This window comes from Elephantulus edwardii, unplaced genomic scaffold, assembly GCF_000299155.1.
Source record: "Elephantulus edwardii isolate Elephantulus edwardi_28Jun2011 unplaced genomic scaffold, EleEdw1.0 scaffold00134, whole genome shotgun sequence".
Taxonomy (NCBI): domain Eukaryota; kingdom Metazoa; phylum Chordata; class Mammalia; order Macroscelidea; family Macroscelididae; genus Elephantulus; species Elephantulus edwardii.
In genome coordinates, this window is record NW_006399884.1 from 5,691,543 (window position 1) to 5,703,561 (window position 12,019).

Here is a 12,019-nt window from a genome sequence, read left to right on the forward strand (position 1 = left end):
GGATTGATTCAGTGACTGGGATAATTGGGATGGGAGTGTCAGAGACAGTGCGATTGGCACAGGACAGAGCAGAGTTTAGGGCTGTTATACATAGGGTCACTATGAGTCGCGAGCAACTCTACGGCACATAACAATAACAACAACAACAACATCATCCAAGCAATTTTACCTCATTAGATGGGCACTAAGTTTACACACACCTTGTCTTTTTGAAAAAAGACTTAAGGTGTCTCCTGACCAATAAGGATGTGACATACCCATCAAATCCACATTCTAACACTGAGACAGACCCTATCATGAGAGTGTGGGGAGTAAGAGGACTTACAGTTTCAAAGACTTCCTCTAGAGAACTAATCCTAAGGAATGAGGAGGGTTAGAAAGCATAGAACACCTTTCTCCATCGGCTACTACAGACAAATTCCATTTCTAAGGTAGCACTGTTGTTGCTGAGTAACTCAATTTCTACAAGGCAGTGGAAAAGGAAAATGTATTGATGTGGTGGTTCAAATTTCTTTTTGGTTTGCAGTTTTGGTTAATGTTAGTGGAAACTTTAACCCCAAATTCAAAAGCAGGATTAAACTTTAGGGTAGGAATTGGATTTATACCATTGAGTTTCGGTTTACAGAAAGGTGGTTTGGTTGGGTTTTTTTTAAAAATTTTTTTCTTTTATTGTGCACTGTGATTCTCTTAGCAAATTCCTATTTCAAGTTTGCAGTTGTTCAATATTGGCAAAATCATACTGAACCTATCCTGTGTGTAGGGAAGGCATACAATGATTCTACATAAGATAGGCTTTTTTCTTTTTAATTAATTTTAATGAACATTTACAGAGATTTTGGATTTCTACTCATTCATTCTTGCATTTTTCTCCCTGCCCCATCCCTCCCCTCCAGTTTGCTCTTCTCTTTGAAAAGTAAAAGAAAAATTCCTTCATTGATATACAACGCCCCCAAACCGAGTATGCTCCACTATGCAACCTTCATTCTGGACTCTTGTCATAATAATACTCAATCATATATTACCATTAAACTGTTCTCTCCCTCGTCTGTTTCAATGTAGTAAACATAATTTATCCAATTTTTCTCAGTCTCACCCCAATCCTGATGTCAGTCCCATTCTACAACAGTGGCACTATGCAGTATTTGTCTTTTTTTTTTTAATTTATTTTATATTTTATTATTTTTTTGGTGTACTGTCAAATCAGATCTGACTGGTACAGGAGGAGATTGTTCCTCCTTCTCCACCAAAGCATCTGGTGGATTTGAACTGCGAACCTCTGGGACTGCAGTGCAACTTCTTGCCAGTAGGCCACCAGAGCTCGCCAGTATTTGTCTTTTTGTGACTGAGATATTTCAGTCAGCATAATGTTCCCCAGGGTCACCAATTTTGAATAATATTGCATGAGTTCCTTGTTTTTCAATGCAGCATAGTATTCCATTGGGTGAATATACCACAGCTTCTCTATCCATTCATTTGCTGATGGGCACTTAGGTTGTTTCCAACTCTTTGCTATTGTGAACAAAGCCACGATAAACATAGGTGTGGATATATCTGCCTGGGTGGCAGTTAATGGTTCCTTTGGGTATATTCCCAGTAGCGGAATTGCTGGGTAAAATGGTATTTCTATTTGCAACTTTTTGAGAAAGCGCCATACAGCCGAGTTTACAGAAAACTTTTATGTAACACACTGGTGTGTTATTCAATTAAATCATCCTAAGAGAAAAAGTTCAAGAGTTTTTAGAATATGAAAAGTATTTTTTAAAAATCCCCAAGGCTGCTGCCATAAAGACAGTTCTGACTTCATGAGTGACCCTAATGGAGGACAAAGAAGCACTGCCCCATAGTGTTCAACGGAAGCTGACCATGACAGATCTCTTCCAGCATGGATGGTCGTTCTAAGCACTGATCTTTCAGTTAGCAATCAAGCACTGAACTGCTGCACCACCAGGGTGTCCTCTAAATGACAGAAATGCTATAAAGCTTTGTAGTTATAAAGCTTGGTAGCTTACCAAGTGGCTGGCATACTTATCAAGAGGATGACATTATCTTGTCTAAGACGGAGTGAACAGTGTAAAAAAAATTCATTATTATACACATTAGAGGAACCAAAGGGATAAAACCTCAAAATTCATAAACCATACTTATTTAGCCTTCTGTGAGGTGCAACTATTTAGATCAAGGCTTTATCCTGAGTGCAGGTAACAAACCATGGATTTCACTTATCTCACAAGAGGCGCAGGCCACTTCGTCTCTACAGCCTAATCTTGTTAGAAATTCACATTTTAATTCTTCTGGTTTTGCTTACATTTTCTAACAATCACAAATTAAAAGCAAAATTAGTTTAATTTTGCAATTCTTTTTTTATCAAAAACCTGCAGTGTGAATTACAGTCTTTCTAAAAGAAGTAAAAAATTAATATTCTCACCATTTGCTTTCATTATAATGAACTATTCCTCATGTAATAATAAACCCCCCCCAAAGCTTAAGCAAAGATCTTAAGTGGGGGGAGAGTAAAGTGTGGACAACAAGCTGCATGGAATCCTTTGTCCAAAACACAAGTCAATTACATGTATAGTTGCACTCCAAACCCCAACCCAAATCCACTTCCATTAAGTTGGATGTGACACCCTAGAGGACAGAGTAGAACTGTTCCACAGGGTTTCTGAATCTGTTAATCTTTTTTTTGGGAGTAGACAATCTCATCTTTCTCACATGGAGTGGGTTTGAACTGTCAATCTTTTGGTTTACATTTGAGTGCTTTAACCGTAGTACCACCAGAGCTTCTTTCATGTAGCTGCCTACACACATTGATATGAGCTGAGAATGATGTTAGAAAAGTAATGAAACTACCAAATTTGTGATAGTGGTGAGGTTTGTTGAGGGAAAGGTGGAAAAATGAAAAGAATGAAAAAGGAATATTTGATTTGTACAATGAAAATGACAAAACATTACAAGAAACCTACTGAAATGGAAAGACATACATGCAAGGACTGGAAGATCCAATACAGTAAAAAAATCAATTCTACGGAAAGTGAACTACACATATAATGTCAACACAGAATCCAACAACATTCTTTACTGAGATGGAAAAGAAGCAATTTCATATGGAAAGGAAAGAAATTCCAAATAACCCAAGGGGATAAAAAAAAAGAACTAACACAGAGGCCTCACATCTCCTGATCTTAAAATATACTCTACAGTCACTATGATCAAAACAATGTAATGCTGACTCAATGACAGACTCATGGGCCAGAACAGTAACACTGAGAACTAAGAATTACATTCAGCTCTGTATAAACAATTGACAAGATGGCAAAGCCCATTCTAGGAGGCTGAAAAGGTCTTTAATAAATAGTGCTGGCAAAACTGGATATCCACCTAGAGAAAAATGAAACCAGACCCACATCTTACACATTACACAAAATCAACTCAAAATGGATCAAAGACCTAAATGTTAATATAAAATCATAAAATTCCTGGGAGCCAAACGATGAGACAAAAATATTTATGAAAGTAGGATAACAATCCGTACAAGACTAGAATAAAGCAAAACAGGTACAATTTCATAAAAATTTAAAAAGTTATGTCCAGGAGACATAAAAATAGAATGTATACACTGGGAGAAAATAGACACAGATGACATAAGTAAAGGACTAACTTCCAAAATTCATAGAAAATGCTAATAATTCAACAACAAAAAGAAAAACAAACTAATTATAAAATGAGCAAAAGACAATGACAGAACCTTCTCCAAAAAGGACATTCCAGGAGCCAGCACACATAAAGGCAGTCACGACCATTAGCCTTCAGAGATACAAATATGGCACTGAGACACCAACTGGAACGGCACTATTTTAACAAATGAACAACAATGATGGAAAGGATGTGAGGAAAATAGAACCTTCATCAATTACTAGAGCAGGACTGTAAAGTGGCAGTGGTGTAGCATTTTCCTCAAAAAGCGAAAAACAGAACTGCATGCACCACAATCCTGCTATCTCACTCCTAAGGAAGATGACAGAGGCCTAATACCACTGACACAGATCCCCATCTAGTTCAACTGCAGTTTTATTCATAAAAGGAAAAACCAAAAAATCAAACAAAAAAAACAAGCCAAGTGTCCATCAGTGGAAAAATACATAAGCAAAACATGAGCAGTGGAATACCACACAACCACCACCACCACCACCACCACCACCACCCATGAATCCATGACACACAGCATAACATGAATGGATCTGGAGGGCTTAAGGCTAGGGAAGTATGTCAAACACTTATGGGCAAAGTCACAAAGATCTCATTTTTCTAAGAGTAGATACACATCAAGAATGATTAATATGGGACACAGTTCAAATCTACCAGGTGCTCTGTGGGAGAAGAATTGTCTTATTTCTTCCCATGCCATTTACAGTTTTGACACAATGTCATACAACAACAACAACATTCAACAGTGGGAGGAGGGAAGCAGAGGAATGCATGTTCTAGATGATGAATACTCAAGTGGGAGTAGTGAGCACAGGTTTAAATGAAAGGCACTAAAATGCTCAGAAGAGGATGCTTGTACTAAAGAAACTGCCATCTATAATTTGGCAATGAAATCAACAATGAAGAAAAAGTGTGATCACATTCGTATGTGTCTGGGCATACAGGTGTACAGGCAGGTGTGTTATGCAGACATGCAATCATGGACCACATGGTTACAGACGTTTCTCAAATATAACCAGACACCTGTGAGATTAGTTTTCTCAGTCTGAAAGCTCACTAGGACCTTAGTCTCATGGAACAACTCAGTCAATTGGGATAAAACGGTTCACAAAATTCACTAATAAGATGAGGAGTGTCTGAGTCTAAGAAGTGAGAGCTGCTGTCTAAGACTCAATACAGGTCTATATTTGTAAAGAGTAAAAGAACAAGAAGATAACCAAAACTCTAAGAAGAAACAAACCTACAGGCTTACAGTCTACACGAATGAATCACCTCAACCATCTGACAAGCACCTGTTACCATTACTGACCAATCTGACTGTACCACAGAGGGTCCCAGTTAGAAGGGAGAAAAATGCAGACCACCACTCAAATTCACAAATACGGCCAGCAAGCCAGACCACGTGAGTCAGAGGCCGAGATTAATGCCCCAAGGTTCATGTCAAACCTTGAAAATCAGAGGAGTCCACAAATAAACATTAGATTTGTGCTCTACTCAAAAAAAGCCATCTGTATGAGTCCAACAGGCCAACATTTTCCAAAGTAAAGATTAGAAGCTAAGGGGGCAGGGTAACAAGAGTTTTGGAAATGGAACATCCAGAAAACAAAGAAAATGACACCGCATGAAAAATTAACTAAATGTTAAGTCACTGAACAATTTGTGCAAAAATTGTCAAAAGGAGCCTAACTTGCTGGGTAAATTTTCACCCAAAACACAATCAGCTATTGCTTATAAATAAAGAAAAGACCAGGGCAAAAAAGGGGGGAGGAGAATGAGAGAAAAGCCAAGATCAGGAGACTCCTTTTTTAAGCCTCCCTTAAGTGGTTCATAGGGTTGCTGTGAGTCTTTTGTTCAGAGTCGCTATGAGTAATGCTCAACTCCATGGCAATCAACAACAACTACAACAACTGGTATTTAGGCTATTAGAGAAGAAAAAAGTAGAAACACTTACCATCAGCCTCCAAAATCCATGTTATAAAATGATTATTTGCTTGGTACTGAATCACCGAAGTTACTTGATAAGGGGAGTCTTCGAAATGAAATGCATACCACCCTAGGTCATTATGGGGTAAGCCTTCCACAAAGTGCAGCATGAAGAGGGGAGGTATTCTGTGGGGAAGGAAAGACAAGAGAAGGCAGACAAATTGAGTATTGAATGTCCAGTGAGACAAAAGATGGTCTCAGGCTACAACTTTCAGGGCTAACTGACTGCGAGTACTTTTCTCAAGCCACTCCAGATGTGTGCCATAATTAGAAATGGAGACTGCTAAGAAGTCCGCCTGTAACACTAGACTGTCCCGGAATAGCCTCGCCAGGGCTCGGAGCAAACCTCCAGCAAGGCTCTCCCACCACCCATGAAACAAAAATGGTTCTGTGAGGGGCCGTGCTGATGCTGGAGCTAAAGATCTCAGAGAAGCTCATCTGTAGACTCAAAGGGCAAAATCCACACAATCTACAACTTCCTTTGCCATCAATGTGTGCAAATTGTTTGCTTTTGTGGGTGGGATGGGCAGCATATAAACCAAAGTAACATACCTAAGATAGTGAAAATACTTTTGAAACATTTTTTCCATTTTAAAAATAACTCTAATTTTATTAACTATAAGGGAGGAAATACACATTCCTGTTTTTAATGGAGAAAAAGTAAAAATATATGTTTTTTACCCAACTCAATGCAAACTTTACCAATACAGAAACCATTTGACAGACTATTAAGTGAGAAAATGAGAAGTATTGCTCAACAGTAATTAAATATATACAGCACAAGGTATACAAACAACTGTATAAAACACAACGTACATAAGGATGCACGATGTACGTGCATGTACAAAAACCAATAATTTTTTTTAAATGCTTTAAACTGGCATTTTCTCACAGAGTAGAAATGAAAATATCTATCTAGTAAAAGGCTCAACTTCTAACTAAACCACTCTCATGGAAACCCTTCATCAGCTTCTAAAGCTGGAAATCTTGACAGAAGAGTTTCCTCATTTCTCTCCTATGGGGCAACTTGTGGACTGAAGTGCTGGCCTTCCAGTTAGCTGTGGAACATGTAACGCACACATCTCCAAAGCTTTCAATCTGGTAAACTGGTAAAGACCGAAAAAACATTGCAACAAAAACCAACATACTGATTGATTTACTGCACACTCTCACACATTCCTAAATCTAAAATGGTCTTTTGCCTTTACAATAGCCAAATCACCAAAGAAAACCAAAAGCAGGCCTGGAAAGGTTAAAACTGAACAATATTCTTAGCACGTAAGGAAAAGGTCAAGTATTCCTTTCTCCCTATTTAAACAGCTGTCAAAATTTGCTTATGAAATTTATTCGGCAGAAATGAACTTGAATCAATGTCCAAAATGCAGATATTCAGATTGACAAGAGACATACTGTAAATTAGCCTTTGTCAATCATTCTGGTGGAGAACCATGTCTTCCTAACTTAAGTGTCTATAAATTAAAAAACGTCCTGCAAAACCATCTGTAATAACCTCTTTCCTGTTTTAAAAAATCTAAATCCTCCAACCTTATTTCATTACATCTAAGATATCAGTGATTGTAAAATGCACCAATATGGGAGAATGCAGTTATTTTTTAAATGTGCCATGCCATTTATTTTCAGGTATATTCTCCAACTTCTTCCCACTTCAGATACATTAAAATCTGAATTAAGTGGCTCTCTGACTCAAAGATACAGGGAAATGAGAACTGCGTTCTCACAGCTGGACAGGCAGGTTTTGGTGTCTCTCCTACTCTTCGATTACTAATTCAGCTCCTGTGGTGTCATAAGATACCTTTCAAGATATCCACAGGGGATAAACATTCCCCTGTTGATCCCTAGGCTATGCAATCCCACTAATCTCTTGATCTGAGTGTGTGAGCTTAACACATGCAAAATGCTTTGTTTATAAACATGTAATATAATAAATAAAACAATGCTGATAAAAATCATCACTCTGTAATACCCCAAACCTTCTGAAATAGCCTCTCTACTGGAAGCCAAAATAGAAAAGAATAAGTATCACACCTAGTATACTTCTTTGAACACTACACAATACTTAAACTCTAAACACTAGCAAACTTCCCTAGATAACAAGAAATTATTTGCCAGAAAAACTCATATGGTAGGAATTTAACTTCATTATCTAACACAAGGGGAAGCAATTATAGCAATTTTAACAAGTAAAAAACAACATCCTCTCAGCAAACCAAATTCCCTTCAGGGAATCCTTTATCTGATTTTCTATCACATCAACATTCTTTAAATTCCAAAGGCACTTCAAATCACCCCACCCCCATCTCAAATTTTCAATCTCTGAGACTGGCCTCCACCTTATAATGATGGTTTACCACTTCACAGACAGTATTTCTTTCTCAAGAACATATTTATAAATGGTGCTAGTTACAAACAATGGCATTGTGGAGGTGAACTAATACAGAGGATGCTACTGCACATTCATTCTTTCCTTTCTACTTTATTTTCCACTTTGAGTGAGTGCATGTCCCTCAGGAGCCACATCACCCAACCCCACCACCCAATTCTGGCTTATCTCAGGATTCTTCTGTTCCCAATGTCTGGAGCCTCAGTACAAGATGAGTCCAAAGGTGAAGAATCAAGTTAGGTTGTACCTTATCCACAGAAAAACTGGACAGGAAGGGCCAAGAGAACTAGAACTGAGAGTGAAGCAGAGTTCAAGCTAAGATCCATTTGCATTTGCCTTAATATGGAGTTAAGCTCTTTCCACCATATCCTCAGGAAAGAAAACAAAGGAGAAAGTGCAAGAACAGCCCTAGCACCCACAGACACAACAAGAATCTGAAGTCTCCTCATTAAAATGTATGTGATTGGCTATAATTCAAATAATTAGAAATACTCGAGTCACTGTAACAGAAAAATCTAACTTCAGAAAAACAACTGGTCAACAAATATTTATAAACTATATACTTAAGATTTTCAAGGGACAGTTTAGGAAAGTATCAGGCTAGAGTCCTGTGGCAATAATGAGAGGTTTATTCTCAGTGTTATTCCTCAATAATGTTCTTAAAGTAGCACATCTGCTCACACAAGTTATCATTCATTCACCTGGTTTAGCAAGGAAATCAGTTTCTCATGGGAACACACTGCAGATGTAGGTTATGTGACAAGGCAGTCAGGGAACTTACAGCTGTATTAGCTTTCAGGATGCTCGAGGACTGAATTGCACACCATGATAGACCTATTTTTAACTTATCTCTAAAAATTATTATTAAATTGGCTCCTAAAATCCATTAAAAGAACCCCAAAACAACAAATACCTCCAGTTCACTGCCATCGAGTCCTGATTCACCGCAACCCTCTTTCAGGTTTTCAAGGCTGCAAATCTTAATGGAAGACAGCCCATCTCTCTCCCCTGAAGCTGATGGTGGATTCTAACTGCTACATATGCTTGGTATTTTGGTTACAGCCAACACTCCAGGGATTATAGGATTAAATGCCAAGTTACACCCAATTTTTAAGCAAAATATTATGAAGACCATTATAAAGATCTTGTCAGTCAAAATGTCCATGAAATTGTACACATTAGTTACAATTCACTTTTTAAGAATATAGGAAATGTCTAACCTGCAAATCTGCCCAATGGAATTCAATACAATTTTCCACTGAAACCGTTTTATCTGACGGACACATTTCCAGACTAAGACATAAAAGATCCTATTTGTTTAAGTATTAAGAAACAGCATTATAATTCCAAAAATTCTACTCCACCAGCTGTTCCACGGGGGAAGGATGGGCAATCTTCTTTCATTAGATTCACAGCCGCTGAAAACTCGCTGGAGGGTCAGCTCCAGCTCCCGCTCGAGTAGATTCTGACTCAGCAGTACGTAAGTACATATGCTTCAATGCAACCAATTAACAAATTAAACAAAATAAATAGCATGTTTATCCTCAATGCAGGGACTTGAGAAAAAAGGGAAGTATAAACAGAGTTCTATCAAATTACATATAATACCAAGAAGCGAGTTTCATCCAATCACCCAGTGTAAATGTGTAGAAATGCACATTCACTGTCTTCCTCCTCCTCAAAGGACAGAGCTTAAACAAGGTGTTAAACAGGGGCAAGAAGGATTCATCTTAAACCCTTGACACCAGGGGGCTAAGTGAGATGATAAGACTCTGGACACAGATACCCCTTCCTCCCTCTCACCCCATCAAGCCAATGAATCGACATCAAATGCTACCTAAGGGCCAAAAAAGGGAAGGAGACACAAAGAAACATCAATAAGCACTTAGAAAACCAAAAGAGATGCATAACTCAGACAGCAGCCAGGAAGGGATGAGTAAGTGCCATCAAGCAAGCAAACTGATGAGCAGTGTGCATCGGTCCAACTGAACCCTGAAGACTCAATATTTAGAGAAAACTTTTTGGTGAAAGTAGAGTGGAGGCCCTGGGCCAAAAACAAATGCAGTCATTGAAAGTGTGTATAAAGGACACCCTAAAGCGTGGAGCCCAGAGAAACAGAAAAATGAGATACTTACTCGGGGCTAGAATGGGGAAACATTAGGAAATTACAGATGTTGGAAGAATTTGGGAGGCAAAAAAAAAAGCAATACAAACAACATAAAGCAAATAAAAACAAAGGCAACTGTAAGTCAAGAGAAAGTGAAGAGTTCTAAAAGAAACAGAACACAAAAGAACAAACTTGGCTTAAGAGGGAATAATTAAGGTATGTGTAAGATAAACACTAAAGGCTGATAAAAAAGCATAAATATCACATTGGAAAGCATAAATATCACATTGGAAAGACACACCAAATCACTGCTGTTGACTCATTTCTAACTCATAATGATCCTCACAAGATGAGAAAATTGTTCCACGGTGTTTCTGAGGCTGTGCCTCTCTATGTGAGCAGATAACCTAATCTTTCTTCCATAAGAGCAGTGGTGTGTTTGAACCACCAACCCTTGAACTAGTAGCTCAGGGACTCTTTTGGAAGTACAGGAAGAGATTTCATAGAAATATGGGTCAGATGTTAGTGTAGAGCCCCAATTCTCAGCTTTTTCCAATTCTTTTATAGTTTATAAAAGGAGACGGGACTGCACAGAATAACCCATCACTTCAAAATGTCATGGTAAATACATTTCAGAGTTTCTCGTAGATGCCTAGAAGGGGGGTAAGGAAAGGGACTGCTCTGTTAACACTTTCAGCCCTATGACGGTGACTGAGAATTTATTACTTCAAAGCAAATTAACATTTAGGGAATACTCTGAAAGGTTTTTCTTGGCACATTCAAAAGCATCAGAGGTTAATGCCACTGTTTTTTTTTATCAAGTTATGTGTTCCTAATGTAGAGTCACAAAAAGGTACACTGAAAATATGAAGGTAAACTAAGATAGAACTGGGCATCTATTCATACTAGGAAAAAGAATTCTAACTAGCCTTTTTGGTGAGGATAAATAGAAAACGCTGAACAAAAAATAAGAGAACTCATCTGCTCAAGGGGAGCAGAGAGCTTAGAAGATGATGAAGAATTAGCAGACCGAGGTCTGAGTGATGAAAATGCAGAGATGAGTCTACAACTCATCTTTGAATCATCTCAGATCTGGAAATTAAGTTAAGGTTATTCCAGAATCTGAGTGACTCCAGATATGTGAGCAGAAGAGAAAATTGAAGCTTAATATCCCTAAAGAAGTGGAAAAAACAAAAGAGGAGAACGATAAATCAGGAGAGGCTACTCCTTGGAGAGGGATGTCATGCTTGGAAAGATGGAGGTTTAGAAAAAGAGAGAAAGACCCTCAAGCAGATGAATTGACACAGTGACTGCTGCAATGGGCTAATTTGTCAGGAATCATGAGGGTGGCACAGGATACAACAGGGTTCAGATCTGTTGTTCCCAGGGTCACTACAGGTTGTTACTTGACTTGATGGCATTTAACAACCTAACTACATCAGCACTTCAGTGGAATTTAGCCTAGGACAGCTTGCCATGGCTGCAGTTCATTACAGAGACGCATCTGACAACTTAAAACTGGACTGAAACTTCTGGAAGGTAGAGCAGAGTTGTCACTTTCAATCCATAAACTGACTACAATGAAATCCACCTTTAACTGGCTCTAAGAATTGTGGAGTGATTTTAACTTACTTTTCCAAGGCCATTGTCCATATTTGTGATTTACTACTGCAACTGTTACATGGGCCAAAACGGGCAGCATTCAATGGGTGCCACTCAGGAACGACATGTGTAAAGGTGACCAGAGTCTTCATACACCTATGTAAAAACAAAAAAGAACACAACAGAATGAAAATGCATTTCCATTATAAGAATGGAAAATT

The 12,019-nt window shown here is 38.3% G+C and overlaps 1 protein-coding gene across 1 annotated transcript in view; it reads right to left on the reverse strand.

Annotated features, from left to right (window-relative positions):
- USPL1 (ubiquitin specific peptidase like 1) overlaps window positions 1-12,019 on the reverse strand; it is a 39,785-nt gene that overhangs the window by 4,769 nt on the left and 22,997 nt on the right. The window contains exons 6-7 of the mRNA XM_006894083.1: window positions 11,829-11,954; window positions 5,657-5,814 (exon numbers count right to left, since the gene is read on the reverse strand). Of these exons, the coding sequence (XP_006894145.1) occupies window positions 5,657-5,814; window positions 11,829-11,954 (284 nt within the window). The remainder of the gene's footprint in view (window positions 1-5,656; window positions 5,815-11,828; window positions 11,955-12,019) is intronic.